Consider the following 16,239-nt stretch of genomic DNA (forward strand, 5'->3'; position numbering starts at 1 on the left):
GCTTGCACTATGTATTGCCTAAATGCAATTTATTTGACAAAACGTTGTAAAGAACGGTCTTAATTTTCCTCACAAAATTTGCTCAAAGCTCGAAATGTTAGGAGACTCTTCTAATATGAAGGCTAACACCGTAGCCGGGTTGCACAACCAGCCCAAACCGGGGTGAATGATGGTATGCCGGTGACAACGAGAAGCTAAACTCTGATAGGATGAGTGATAGGATCAGCCCTGCCATGGCAAAGTGCTGGCCTGCAAAGATACTAGAACTCCTTTGGCAAATCTTTTGGGATTGAACTGATGTGCATCGGGCCCCCATAGATCAGGATTCTGTTGTGCTACTGGGATTGGAATTTGGATGTTCATTCCTTTTGGAATTGTGCTGGGCTCTTCTGATCACAAACACCACAGGTGGATAAAGGCGCATTGTCTCTTGGATCACCATTGTAAGCTGCCCATAAATTGTTGAAAGTCAAGATTAGAATTTCCAGATTACGACTTGTATGAATTTCTCTGCGTGTGGTAAGGAACACTTACAGTTTTCATATTTCGAAGCATGTCAGCATCTGGAAGGTTAATTTTACAGATTTCAAGCACCTCCGCACGAGCACGAGCTTGCCATTCTTGATTAGCTGCCAATAACATTAAGCACCATGAAGCTGTGATGGCAGTGGTTTCATGACCAGCGAAGTATATAGCCTTGCTGTTATCCACTATGAACCTGTCAAGAGAAACATCTGATGGAAAGCTTTCTTGGTCACCATAACTTTTGGCACCCTCTAGTATCATTTGCAGAAGGTCATTCTCGTATTTGGCCGCATTCCTTTCCTATACAACCTTCAATATCATTGAGTTAATTTCTTTCTCCAATTTCCATATCTCCCAATTGTTTTTGGAATCCACAACTAGGATTCCATCACTCGTCAAAAAATATGCACAGCAATCTGCTCATGACATGAAGTTTAGGGCTCGTTGATATTATTTCTGTTTTCTGTTTCTAAAAACTAAATTTGAAACTATAGACAAAAAAACTTTTTTGTTTTTTGTTTTTAAAAACCTAGAAAAACAACAACCAATTGTCAGATTTTTTCAAAACCAAATAGAATGGTTTTCAGGAAGTATATCATTCGTTGTTGGTTTTGCTTCTTTTTTTTTAAGAAGAAAATCAAACAAAATTTATTTTAATAATCAAGTTTGGAATAAATCATACCTTGAGCCGGGAATCCCAATGAACCCTCAGGACATTACATCACATCTTGACGAGTTCTCAGCTTCGAGAGTATTTCTTTTCCTTTGGTGTAATTGCTGCCAAAACAAGCTCTTGATATAATATCTGCTGATAAGCTTCTAAACTCCAGGTCAATATTTATTTCTGCCATGCCTCTATCACCTTCAATTCTGCTCTCCCAGGATCTTACCATTGTGGTTGTAGAGTCCACCATTAGGCTCACCATGCTCTAGAAGAAAGATCATTAGTCTAATGTAGAATTCTGGAGCAATTATCTTCCTCTTATGGCTCCAAATAAGGCCATTTATTGAGAAAATACTCTGTCCAAGCAATGGTCCACGATCTTTGGACAGATAAGAAGGTTCCCTGGCCTCGAAGATGTACAAAGGCTTATTTCTTTCACCATTTCTATATCTACTGTGCATAATCGTTGTATATTTTCTGTTCAATTAGTAATTTAAATAATATAATTAAAAAAAAGAACAAAAAAAAAAAAAAAAAAACTCAAGATTACTCGGATTATGAAACAACTTAATGTTGAAAGACGAAACTAAAATAATATATATATATATATATATATATATATATATATATATAGTTAAATCGGGCTTAACTCCTAAATTTCACAACCATGATATAAAATTGAGATAATCTCATAAAAAAATACATGAAAAAAAACTTGAAGACTTAATTCATAATAAATTAAATGAGAACATGATGACTCCGAAAATGAAAAGACAAAAGTAAAATTACATCACACACACACATATATATATATATATATATATATATATATATATATAATTAAAAAAAAATGAAAAAGACTTGATCTGAACCCACTCGGGTTAAGATGCAAAATCTTTTACTCAAACATCATATTAGGGTGATTATGTTTGAAAGTAAATCGAATAAAGTCACGAAGCTTAATTATCTAACAACTTAATGTTGAAAGATAAAAATTAAAAAATCAACAAAAAAATTACAGTCAGCCCAGGCTAACTCGTAAACCTTATTACTTTGAGCACGTGATTGAGATAACATAATAGAAATGAAGGGGAAAAAAATATGCAAACCAATTTCTAATAAATCAAAAGTTAAGGAATGAAGTTGAAAAAAAAAATAATTTAAAAAAAAACCGAAAAAAATTCAATTTGCATTAACCTTTAAAACAGTTGATTCTCATCATCAACCCTGAATTAACACCATAGCAACAAAAAAAAAAAATGAGTCAACCCAGGATAACCTAATAGAATGGAAAAAGAAAAAATATAGAGATATTAATTTCAAATAAATTAAATGTTGAATTGTAAAATTAAAATTGAAACAAGTCAATTCAATAAAAGAACTTCAAAAACAAAAGTCAACTCACATTTAACCTTTGAAACTCGTGACTCTAATCATAAACTCAAAACTAACTCTATATAAGGCAAACTGTGAAAAATAACAAAGCACAACTCTACGAAAACATCATCTTAAAAAATAAAAATAAAAAACTTGAGCGAACCTTCTAAACTCGGTCTAATCACTAAAACTCGCAATCTTAGAAACCCTAGACTCGAGTTCAATCAAGAAACTTAATTCTCAATCAATGTAATTTTCAATAAAGAAATCATGAAAAAAATTATTAATAAAAAAACTTACAAAAGCAAAAAAAAAGTAGCAACAAAAAGAATTGGAATAAAATTTGATAGAAAAAAAACTCAAGAATAAAATTATAAAAACAAATATTTTAAAAAATGATCCCAAACAAAACAAATAGTAATAAAAAAAATAAGAATCAAATTTGAAATATTAATCATAAGGGATGAAATTCAAAAATATTTGTAATTTGATAGATTATTTATAGATTAAAAAATGATAAGTAGTGAAATTAAAAAATATTTATAATTTTATAGATTATTCAAAATTAATAAAATAGTAATAAAAAAGTACAGGGACCAAATATGAATAAAAATAAATTGTAGGGGCTAGTTTGGATTTTTGAATGAGTTAACGCTGAACTCAAGATGGAGAGAGAAAAGGGAAAAAAAGTTATTCCATGCCAAACTTGAGACATACTTCGGGACACGTGTTATCTCATATTATTAGAGGTGTCAAAACCCTTCAAAACTCCCTGCAAAAGCTAGTGTTTGATAGCCGGAAAGGCCCATATGCTCTATCCAAATGATATGAGAAGTCTTTCACTTAATGGCTCGTGCCACGCACCAATAAGTTTTTTTAATAATATTTAATATAGATAAATTACAAATATACCATTAAATAACCTTGAAATCTTCAACAAATTCAATATAAAATAACAGAAAAAATAAAAGCACTCGTGATGGCAGTTTCATTATTTTATTAGAATAATATAAAGCTAAATTATTTTAGTGGAACAGTTAAAAGCTTTTTACAGTCATGGCAGTTTCATTATTTTATTGGAATAGTAAAATGTTTCTTGGAGTATAGTAATTTCTCCTTCTATTTTAGTGTTTTTTTAATTAATTTTAATTTATGCAAGGAAGATACTTTAATTGGATATGTTGGGCTGCCGACAATACGCACTCCACAATGGATTCGAAAAGATGTTAATTATTACAACAAGGACTGAGATGTTAACTTTGATATCCTCTTGCATGGATTGCAAACAAAAATATGTTATAGTTATTAACATCACTATAAATTTAACATATAGTCTATGGGTAATTATCAAAAGTTCAATGGTAAAAGTTGCCAAACCTAATCTGAAAATTGTGTGTGATGATTGACTCGAAAAAAATATATGGATTATTGAATTAAATACAAATTACAGGATTAATATTTTTTATTAAAACGATAATATCTTTTTTTTTAAAAAATAAATAAATTGGATCTTGCTAAATCAATCAAATTATAAAAACTTAGTCATGTCAATTGAATTTTTTTTTCATATCAATATATTTTTTCTAGAAATTTGGTTATATCAAGTTATAAATCATAAATTTCTTAGATCTAACATTAATTATTATGTTGTTAGATATTGTTTCTATTTGTTTTAGTATTTCAAAAGTTTTTTTGAAAAAAATTTAAAAATTTTTTTGTTTTAAATTAATATATTTTTTAATATCTTCATATCATTTTGATATGCTGATATTAAAAAAAAATATTATTTTAATATATTTTTAAATAAAAAATATTTTAAAAAATAATTAACACTTTGAAACGGGATTTATCCTCTACCTCTTACCCTGGGCTTTATTTGTCATTGAACCAAAAAATATGGCCACCCAATAATGGGCTTGATCTAGTGTTCTTCCCTTTGTGTCTTTAAAAGCCCGACAAAAGGAAAGAAGAAGAAGAAGAAGAATTAATAAGAATAGAAAACAAAAACTTTTTTTTTTCTTAAAAATAAATGAAATGACAAGAAAAAAACAATGAGAGACAGAGAGCACATAGAGAGAAAAATCTCTCGTGGAAATCTTCCTTTCTCCTGACCAAAAAACCCTAGCTACCTCCGTCTGTCTTTCTATTCAATTCAGCCCTATTTGCTCAAATTCATCATTAAATATTCAAATCCATCCGAACCCCATAATTTTCCCAAAATCTAAGGGTTATTTCTCCACCAGTTTATCTCTCAAAGCTTGAAACTGCGCTAAAAAAAGATCGAGACTATAGGGTTTTGAAACTGATAGAGAGAAGAATCATGTACAAAGATCGAGGTGGGTTTGGTGGCGGGTCATCAAGATCGGAGATTGTTGGAGGACCGCTTGATCGAAAGCGTATAAATGATGCGCTAGACAAGCATCTAGAGAAGTCTTCTCCTTCAACTTCGAGAGGATTGAATAATAGTAGTAAGGATAAAGAAAGATTGTCTGTTCCTTCTACTTCTACTGGTAAATCATCACAGCATCAGCAGCATCTTGAACATCATCGTGCTGATTCTCGCTCTGCTTCGCTATCCAAAAACAAATGCTCTGATGGTAGGAGTACTTTCTCTTGATTCTTCGTGCTCAGCTTGATCATGTCATTGTTTTTGTGTGTTTTGGGATCTGGGTTTTTGTTGTTTTTGTTTATCATTTTGTTTGTGTTTTTTGGGGGGATTGATTGGTTTTTGTTATTTTTAGGGTTTCGTGGGAGTTGTGGACAGTTTATTTGGAGGTGAATGTGTGTTATGGAATCCAGGTTTTTGTGGACAGTTAATGTTGTTTTGGAAGTTTTGTTTTTAGCTGTTCTTTTTTGAGTAATGTGGCTCGGGCGTCTGTAGGTCTCATAACCAGGGTGATTTTACTTTTAATTTTTGGTGTGTATATGTTATGGTGGTTTTTTTTAGCTTATTTGGTGGTATGGGATCTTGGTTTGTGGAGTGATGATAATGAATTTTTTTTTTATTTAGCTAGTTACTTAGTTTTATGTGCGTTTTTAAGTGGAAAAGGTATGGTTTTGGTTATGGTAAATTGATGATGCTCGAATTAATTATTATTTTCACTCGCTTCCGTTCTTGCATTTGTCCGATGTGAATATTGCTGTTTGAGTGTAAGGAGTTTCACTACATTTTGACTTATGCCTTTGTAAAAATAACTGGCTCTGAGCATTGTTTAATCCAATCAAGAAGTTAACTTTGGCATTTCCCTTGCTCTTTGTATGTATACTGTACACGTTACATTCTAGCCGCCAATAGATCTTGGTTTGTAATGTTTTCTGTTTACTTTCAATGTATTATTAATATTTTGCATGAGGTAGTATATATAGCGAGTCCTTTACAGCTAAGAATAATAGGTAAGGATTTAAGTGCATTTCTTTTTCTTACTCTTTCTGTTTGTGGAATTGCAGCGGTTGTATAAAAGGATGTTTAAACCTAATGCCATCCATTTGGATTCCTTTGACTACTTGGATTCTATGTTAATTTGGTCCTGTTCCCCAACTTATTTAATTTAGGCCCTTGTGACTTTGCTTTATTCTCTATTCCCTTTCTCTACTCAATTATCAATGTAAGGTCATTAATAATCATCTGCTTATGATGCCCTTATTTGGATGAACCGCAGAGGAATCTGAGACAGACAGTGAGGAGTCTGATGTTAGTGGTTCTGATGGAGATGATACATCTTGGATCTCATGGTTTTGCAATTTGCGTGGAAATGAATTTTTCTGTGAAGTTGATGACGAGTACATTCAGGATGATTTTAATCTTTGTGGATTGAGCAGTCAAGTTCCATACTATGATTATGCACTTGATCTTATATTGGATGTTGAATCTTCTCATGGTAAGCAATTCTTTGCAGTAAATAGGACTACTGCTTGTTTGTAATTTCTGTTTAATTTGTTATATAGGCTTCACAAAGTTCCAGACTGGACTGGTTATGTTCCTTCCAAACTCTCTACCCTTTTTTGGAATCCAGTTCGCTTGTTATGTTTTTCTGATACTTGCTAATCTCTTAAGTTGAACTTTCACGTGGTCCGTGTCCATAATCTATGACCATGATAAAAAAAAATGCAGACTAGAGGCCTGGGCAGCTGATTCATTATAATATGCATGGTGGTCTTAACATGTACTATTTTGTGACTTTGTTCTTTATGCTTGGATTGTGTTGGTCTTGAAATAAGTGATTGAATAATTTAAGGAGTCCTAGCTCATAGGGTAATGGTATAAATGAGACATTGCTTTGAATGAAACTTCATGTGGGTAGTGAAAGTTCAAAGCCTGAGAAATCCTCTTTAGGTGGCCATGTTTTCCTACATCCTAGAAATAGAAGAGGAGAGTTTGTAGCTTGATCAAGTTTTCTCACACTAATGGATCCATGGTTCAGTGTGGAACCAGTGCATCATTCCGTGTATTGTATTGTGGTGTTAAGCTTCTTCTACGCATTTGCACATTCTCAGGTGATATGTTCACTGAAGAACAGAATGAGTTGGTGGAATCCGCAGCAGAGATGCTCTATGGTCTTATTCATGTGCGTTACATACTTACTAGCAAGGGGATGTCTGCAATGGTAATATTATTTAGTGCTGCTTTCATCTGTTTCCTCCTCTATTCTTTTGTTTGTCATCTTGTCTTATTTAATTGCGCATTAAATGTTGTTTTGGAAACTTCAACAGTTGGAGAAGTACAAAAACTATGACTTTGGGAGATGCCCACGAGTTTATTGCTGTGGACAGCCCTGCCTTCCAGTTGGTCAATCAGACATTCCTCGTTCTAGTACTGTCAAAATCTACTGTCCAAAATGTGAAGACATCTATTACCCTCGATCCAAGTATCAAGGCAGTATCCTTCCATGAACCTGTTTGGTATTGTGGTAGTAATTGCTTTTCAAAGTGTTTTTCTCTTGGAAATGCATTGAAATAATGTTTTTTTATTTTTTAAAAAATTTATTTTTGATATCAGTACATCAAAACGATCTAAAAACATAAAAAAATAATTAATTTGAAGCAAAAGACAAATTTAATTTTTTGTAAAAATGCTTTTCAACTGCAAAAACAAACGGGGCCTAGAATACCAGTCATTGGCTACTTGATATCATTGTGTATAATTGGAATCTGCTCATGCTATGCGCAGTATCTTTAAAGATTTTACTTCCTCTGGTTATTGTTTTCTGCTGACCTGAAGTCCCCATTTATTAGATATGATTCTGCCGAACATCTAACTTTGGGACCAAACTTGTATCTGCATGCTCGACGATATTATGCTTCTGATTTTAGATGATCTGGCCTATTAAGTTGAACTATGTGCTTAAATTTTTATTGCATTGTTTTTATGGCTTCATGTCAGTATTTACATGTTTAAAGTTGCACTCTGTCTTGTTTCTATATGAAAATTTCTTTGACATTTGCCTAGACATTGATGGAGCTTATTTTGGAACCACATTCCCTCACCTATTTTTGATGACATATGGACACCTAAAGCCACAGAAAGCAATACAGAGCTACGTTCCAAGAGTTTTTGGCTTCAAACTCCACAAGCCTTGACACGGAGTTGCAAAATTTGTTTGAGGTCTCCCATGGTTGACAGTTTTTACTTTGCCTCGTTTGTTTGTTTAAGTGCAACAACTCTTAACAAGCAAGGTGAAGGTGCGCAGCAAACGATTCTGGAAAGATCACAATTAGTTTCAAATGGAAGTGTTTAAAATGCGATATGGGCCATTAGTTGACCTACCTAAAGTTTTTATCTGTGAATTTAACAGAGCGTTTGTAAGCTTTTCTTTTCTTCTTTTTCTTTTTTTTTTTTCTATGAACTTGAGAATTATTTCAAAGTGTTTTGCATTGTAGTTCTCCCAGCATCCATCCCCTTTTTTTATGATCATGGTGCCTTACTATTACAGCTCCCGATAGTTCTTCCAGATTCTTTATCCTGATTGCAATCTGCAGACCACATGGAAGATATGAATTGTTTGTCGTTTTCTTGATTCCTTCCTTGCCTGCAAGAGCTGGGAATCCTGCTAGTCCATTTGTTTGTACTTTGTAGTTTATGTTAAAGGGAAGCGTAGTGGGCACCGAATTTCTTCAAGTAAACAGTGAAAATGACTTGATATGAGGGCAGACTGCTGATTACTCCACACATCTTTCTACTACCATGCCTGCAAGAGCTGGGAGTCCTGCTAGTCCAGTCCATTTGTTTGTAGTTTATGTTAAAGGGAAGCATAGTGGGCACCGAATTTCTTCAAGTAACAGTGAAAATGACTTGATATGAGGGCAGAGGTCAAGAAATTTCCTACTGCTGATTACTCCACACATATCTTTCTACTACCATGCCTGCAAGAGCTGGGAGTCCTGCTAGTCCAGTCCATTTGTTTGTAGTTTATGTTAAAGGGAAGCATAGTGGGCACCGAATTTCTTCAAGTAACAGTGAAAATGACTTGATATGAGGGCAGAGGTCAAGAAATTTCCTACTGCTGATTACTCCACACATGTCTCTCTACTACCAACAAGTGTTTGATGTATAACATGTCCGAACATGATAATGACATGACTATAGGAATATAAATCCAGATTTTGAACCCGTGCTCGCTTTCTCCATGGCACACAAGCTGCACACTTGCACTTCAACTAGGTATACTGTGGCATTCAACTTGAGTCGTCCAAACAAAAACAAAAAGGAGAGCCTAAAAAATGCCTCCTACTATTGGATTAGCACCGATTTTGCCTCATATCAGTTTTATTCTTTAAACAAGGAAGGCACGGTTTGGATGGAATCCATGATAAGTATGGATGGGACGACTTAATTGAGAGTTTTTTTGAATAAAATTGATATAGAGTTTTGTTTAATTAAAAAAAAATTGAGAGTGGAATCCTCCATCTGTATCCCTGCCCTACCTCTGATAAAGTTTCAGCTAGTAATAATTATACGATGGTGGAAACTTTTTTCACTTTAGATGCATGTGGCAATCTACTTTTGAAGGCCTCCTTTGCGGCATGCTTTTCAAACCCATCACCTTTCTTTTTGCGAAGAATCTTAGTTGGCTCTGGGTTTTAAACAATATATGCTAATAGGCATATAGGGCAGAGATTCAGTGAGTGAAGGGGGAACTACCCTCACTTGTCTGAAAAAACTCACAATCACCCTCATGGATGCTTGAAAAAATCTCAAGAACAACCAATGGATGAATAAAACAAATATAAAAATAAAAACCCATTAAAAAATGGTTCAAAACCTCAATAACTGATAACATGATCTTAGAATCAAGATTCTAAAGCTAAAAGAACATAAATATCAGATTATTTAAACTCAAAAAACCATCAGATTCCTGCGATTAAATCACCTCCTCCTGGAATATTAATTAATTAGAAAAGGAGAGGAGAGGGAAGAAAGAAAAGGACTCGGTGCTCGCCATTAGCAAAGAAACACGACCCATAACAGCCTGTAAATCTGAAAAGAGAGGAAGATGATTTTATAAAAGAGAGGATTTGTCTCTAAAAAGAAGGTAATATCTTCGCTTAATCCTCAAGTATGATGAAATACGAAGAACAGTTGACGAACAGACCGTAGGCATTAGTCAAGCCAGCTAACACCATAATTGGTCCAGCATGCAAATAATTGATTGCATTTGGAAGACAAGTAATTGCATGTCCATATCTGATAGATAATATATCGTTGAAATCAAGATTAACTTAGCTTTCAAATGTCTTCTCCTCGTCATGTATAAATTAGTTGTTGAGAGTATCTGCCTCCTCCCTCTGTCTCTGTATCTTCACCATCTCCCATTTGACGAGGAAAATGACGGCTCCATGGGCTGAGTGCTCTCCCTACTGTTATGGACTCCGTGACATCATCTTGTTTCCATGTCTCTTATTGCCTGAGCTTTCCCTTTTCTTTTTGCCCTCTTTCACATACAGAGAGGTACGTTGCCGGGGATGATGGGGTTTGGCCATTGTCCACTCGCGGGGCCACCCGGCATGAAACTTTAATTTTTTATACATTTTTTTAAATTATTTTAATATATTAATATTAAAAATAATTGTTAAAAAATAAAAAATATATATATTATTTTAATAATTTATAAATAAAACACACTTTAGAAAACAATTATTACTCGAAATACTGTTTAAAATAACTACATAAACTTGAAAGCAGTGGCTATTTCTACCGTGTTGGGATTTTGATATCAATGTTTAAGATGCTGTGGACACATGTAGAAAATATATTTTTATAATTATTTGAAAATTTTATTTAATTTCAATTAATGTTCAGATTTAATTTGAAAATATATTTTATCATTGAATAGAGAGAGAGAGAGAGAAGAATAATATGTAGTTTTGATTTTGGGATGGATACTTCGTAAAATTATTTTGAAGAATTTTTAAAGTATGGTGGAGGTTTTCTAAAACTTTTTGGAGGCATGGACAGCACTTAAGAGACGAATTGGTGTCGAGTAATGGATTGATATTTAGCTTAGATTTTAAAATTTTAATTAAAAATATATATTATTTTAATTATTTTAAATTAAAAAATTACTAAGCTAACTCATTGGACCTGGTTTTATAATTATACTCTATAAATTTTAGTGTGTGTGGTACAAAATATTTTTTAAAAATAGTTTTTTATTTTAAAATATATCAAAAAAATATTAAAAATATATATATCAAATTTAATATATTTTTAAACCAAAATTATTTTTAAAAAAACAATTAAAGATAAAAACATAATCTCTGCCGTCTGATTTTCGAATCAGCAAGGAAACTTCTCAAAACAAGCTTTTCCAAGTACATACGTGGTCAATCAAAATAATAACTTAATCTAGTAGCAACTTTTTTTTTTTTTTTTTGTTATCATTGTACAACTTTTTCTTGTTTTTTTTCTATTTAATAATAACATAGGATTTTTCAATCTGATAAAAACTAAGCAGCAGGCTAGCCACTAGAGACATTTTATATAAAACTCCTGTTTGACACCTACGTATTAAGGTCTAGTTTTTTTTTTTTTTTTTTGAAGTACTTTTTATTTATTAAAAAAATCAAATTAATATTTTTTAAGTAATTTTTTTATGATGTTAATGTGTTGCTATAAAAAAATATATGTATAGTATAAAAAAATTATTTTATATTGTATCATCTCAAACATATACTAAGAAAAAATCAAATTAAATTTTGAATAAATCATAAATTGATAGATGAAATTATAAATATGTTAATTATCATTACTTGGATTATATGCAACTTTAATATATTGAGTCAGGTTAAGTTTGATAATAATGAATCTAATGCAGCATGAAGACTGGATAATTAGAGATTGTGTTCGTGAAAGAACAACAATATTCTTCAAATATTTATGATTTAGAAAAAAGGAGCTAAAAGAGTCTCATGATTCATAGAGCACCCTTCTTCGATTGTCTTTAGGTTATGAGCATATGTGAAAAGATATTATATTATAGTTTTTAGACCTGGTTTGATTCAAGTTAGCGAATTGCAATTATGTTTTTGATTAAGTCTTACCGGGTTACATCAAGCTCTTTTTTTTTTCTTCACCCCGGTATAATTACAGTCCTGAATTTCAAGTCGACCTATCGAGCCAGGTTTTAAAAATATATATTATACAAAGAGGACCCATCATTTTATAGAAATACTATTCTTTTGTGTTTCCTTTAGTAAATGGTTGGTGACTAAATATCTTATCATTCAATTATTATTTCTATTTTTTTTCTTATAAATCAGAGATTTAAATTTAATATTTATTGAGAATAAAGAAATTATTGATGCCAATTAAATTAAAATATATTGGCCGTTGGATTGGGTTCAAGGGAATATCATTTGGAATATTGATTAGGTTGAATTTGCCTAAATTGGGAGTGGGAGGTTCTATTCTATTTTATTTTTTAAGAGAAAGAAAGGGTTTGAAGCAAAAATGATGGTGGTGTTTAAGTAATTATGAGCCAAAAGAGGCTAATTCAGTAATTTGGTTATTTTTCATTTTTTTCAAGGCGGCAATGCCAACGTGTGCATAGAGGGAGACTGACGTGGATGCGGTGCATTGGTCTGTTACGACACCCCTTGTGACCGGTTCCTTTGTCGTGCTCAGCAAGGGGAGTGAGGGGCTAGTAGACGATAATACAAAAGAAATGAAATGATGCTATCAAGTGCCCTTTCATTAAATTTAAAAATTATATTATCTTTCATCTACAAATGTCTTTTTTTAAAAAAATATAATGCAAGTTGGATATGAATTGCAGGAGGTAGTATTATTAAACACGGTCACTCTATATCACTAAGAAATTATTTTTCAGGACATGAAGTGTATAGCCCTTCCTCGTCTTTGATTTATTTCATTTGTAATATAAAAAAATATTTAAATTGTGATAACTGAATAAAAAGAGAAAAATAGAAAACTTAAGCATCACTATCATATTACCAAGTAATAAAATTTTTAAGAGCAAATAAATCAAATTCGATATAATTAGAAGATTGAGGACCACTTTGTAATTTTACAAGGTCAACACACTTTTTTGACATGGAGAAGAGATAAAAGAGAATAGATGAGAAAGACTGTCGTCTGAGCCCCTCCATGCCATGAATGTCAACACGTGTCGTAGAAGGTGATGCATTGATTTGGATATCATTTTGAAAGGTCACCGATAATCACCTAAAAGGCTTTGCACGTATTAGTTTTTTTTTTTTAACTATATAAAAACAAGAACATCCTTAATCCCACGAGATAAGTGTAAGAAAGCCGAGGTTAAAAAATCAAAAGTACCTCTTGACCTTGTGAAGAAAAAAGAATTGATCCTAAGGGTCATCTTGTAATTATACTATATAAAAAATTTAAAAATTAAAAAACACCCAGAAGACATTAGTTGTATTTTATTTTCTTTTAAGAACATGGATATAATTACATTGTACAATAAATATGTAAAAATACAATTTTACTTCCGTGTGCATTCAATTCTTTGATTTTTTTAAGAGCAAAACAATCATTTTATTATTGATTGCATTGTTTATAATCAATATCAAATCACTAATGCCTTTTAACTTTATGTATAATAATAAATGATATATTGAATACCTAATTCAGAATAAATGCATTTTAATATAAGAAAATTAAAATCTTGCAACCATTTTTTTTTCTTAAATACAGGAGTGAAAAACGATTCCAAACTATTCCACTGGACACCAGCCAGTCCCATCAATTAAATCAACATCTCATAAATGATTTAACAAGTGTAATTGACCATCTAGATTGGGTTGTCTTATATTATTCCATGACCAAATTAAATCGGCAAAAAAAAAAAAAAAAAAAACAGATGTAAAATCGTATGTAGATTCATGTTTACTTATAATAATGCATCGGTGTCCTCTCAAATTTCTTCAAGAGCTACAAAATGCTTGCAAGGCGGCAATCGAATTGATTTGGAGGGTTGGAACTTGTCTAACTTGTACACTGCAACTTATTTAATCAATAATAAAATTAGCGGGAGGACACATTGAATTGTTCTTTGCAGATCCTTAGGAACATAAGGTGGAGAATGTTTACGAGACAAATTTAAAGAATTCCCATCTTGGACCATACTATTATCAATAAATAGGTTAGGTCTCTATTATTATTATTGTTATTGCTATTGTTATTATTATTATAGCAGTTCAAATAAGCAATAAATGATAGCATTCCTGAGTTGATACTCGTAGACTTTGATTTATGTATTTTAATTTTCCGAGGGTGGGCTCATTTCTGCTGTCTGCCGTAGTCTCTTGTCGAGCAATGTATTGGAATTTGAGTAAGTTATTATGAATTTGTCACATATGATCCCGTAGTATTATAGAAAAAAAAAATATATTTTTTAGTATTTCTTAAATAATTTCAAAAGTTCTACTTTATCACACCTTCCTTGAAGCCTAAGATATTTTTTTATTTAAAAATATATTAAAATTATTTTTTTATTTTTTAAAAATTATTTTTGACATTAAAATATCAAAATGATCTAAAAACACTAAAAAAATATTTTTTTAAAGCAAAAAAATAAAAAAAATTTTTTTTCAAAAATATTTTGAAATACAAGAATAAATAAGATCGAATCATTAACACAAAACTTTTTATTTTTTTTTTTTTTTTGTTCTGGATATTCTTTTGAAGAAAACCAATCGGCCTAGCCAGGTTAAAAAAAAATTAAACTGATTTAATCAAAAATCAAAATTTATTTATTAATTGATTTTATTTGAAAATTTGTTCTATCATAGCAATGCTGTTTTGATGCTTCTTAAATTCCTTTTCTTCTAGAAATTGATCCTTCCAATACGTGTTTCGTGCCTTATACAAATTGAATTTTATAACTATGCAATTAAAGTGAAAAAAAAAAAAAAAAAAGCAAGCAAGCAATGATATAAATAACTCCTGATTTTTTATTTTTTTATTTATTGGACGCGCATACTTGAGGAGAAAAAGGCCTTGTGGTCCGTAATTAATTTCTACGCTCTTTCGAACCTTTGCTTAGCGGTCATTTAAAATGCAACCTCGCATGACATGTTTGCGTGAGGACCAAAATCAGAGAAAACTGAAATTTCAATGCCCGATTTTTATTTTATATTTTATTCGAGTATCTAATTATATATTTTACTTATTTTAGTAATTGATCTATAAATATTATTATTGTTATCTGATTGCATTATGCCACTTGAGATTGTTAAATGTTGACATGAATTTCCACCCTCCGATACGTGATAAAAAGTGAATATTGTTTGAAATTATTAATAAAAACACAAAGAGAAAATCATAATTTGTTTTATTCCAGTGCCTCACATTTTACTTTTTAAGTTTTAACTATCTAAGTGATTAATCTTTTGATTTTTTTTTATTTAAGTTAATTTTATCATTCGAAACTGCTAAATCACTAATGTGATCATATTTACTAACACATGATCATCATGTAGTATCATGATATAAAAAAAAAGATCCCGGTCAAGAAAAAAACAACATTACATCTACACATATAAATTATATGTTTAGAAGTACAATACAAATTATTTTTTTACTCAAAAATATTTTAAAAACATATATTTTTTAAAAATTAAATATTATTTTTAATATCAACATATTAAAACGATCCATAGATACTAGAAATTTTAATTTAAAGAAAAAAAATATTTTTTTTAAATATACTTAGTTAAAAACATCTAAAATAATTTTAAAATAAAAAAAAATCTAAATCATTATGTGCCTATCTTTTTTGCCGTCATCACTCTCTCTCTTTTTAGGAAAAAAAAAAAAAACACCTCATAATGGTTTAATTCCTTTTCCTTCCCTCTTCTTTTTCTTGTGCTTGTGATTTTTGGAATCTTTTATTTTATTGTTTTTTGTTTTTTTAATACTTTTAAACAGGAATGACTCTTACCACACGTTAGTACATAACAGCTACGTGACAGTAAACACGGGCCATGCTAGCATTTAAAAACCTCGAATGATAAAATGTACTCGCATTAAAAAAAATAAATAGAGTAAGTCATTTAAATAGAAAAATATAAATGATAAGGCACTCAAACATAATATAAATCAAAGGCTGGGCACTAAAATTATAGTTTTTTTTTTTTTTTTTTTAATAATTACAAGTAGGGCCTGTGGACACCGATTAAATAAGAAAATTATA

The 16,239-nt window shown here is 31.1% G+C and overlaps 1 protein-coding gene and 1 long non-coding RNA gene across 3 annotated transcripts; one reads left to right on the plus strand and one right to left on the minus strand.

Moving 5' to 3' along the window:
* Nucleotides 1–12: 12 nt before the first annotated feature.
* On the minus strand, nucleotides 13–1,589 carry LOC118049452 (uncharacterized). 2 transcript variants are annotated; one of them, XR_012167835.1, is made up of 3 exons: nucleotides 1,208–1,589; nucleotides 535–825; nucleotides 13–448 (listed from the first exon to the last, which is right to left on the minus strand). It is a non-coding gene; the product is annotated as an uncharacterized lncRNA (long non-coding RNA). The 2 variants fall into 2 exon arrangements; XR_012167834.1 differs by having other exon boundaries at nucleotides 535–834.
* A 2,975-nt stretch (nucleotides 1,590–4,564) lies between these two features.
* On the plus strand, nucleotides 4,565–8,388 carry LOC118049464 (putative casein kinase II subunit beta-4). Its single transcript, XM_035059460.2, has 5 exons — nucleotides 4,565–5,163; nucleotides 6,226–6,444; nucleotides 7,061–7,170; nucleotides 7,277–7,442; nucleotides 8,013–8,388. Exons 1-5 carry the CDS (start codon nucleotides 4,887–4,889, stop codon nucleotides 8,141–8,143), a joined length of 903 nt encoding a protein of 300 aa, XP_034915351.1. The 5' UTR covers nucleotides 4,565–4,886; the 3' UTR covers nucleotides 8,144–8,388.
* Nucleotides 8,389–16,239: the final 7,851 nt, after the last annotated feature.

This window comes from Populus alba, chromosome 14 (assembly GCF_005239225.2).
Source record: "Populus alba chromosome 14, ASM523922v2, whole genome shotgun sequence".
Classification (NCBI taxonomy): Eukaryota; Viridiplantae; Streptophyta; class Magnoliopsida; order Malpighiales; family Salicaceae; genus Populus; species Populus alba.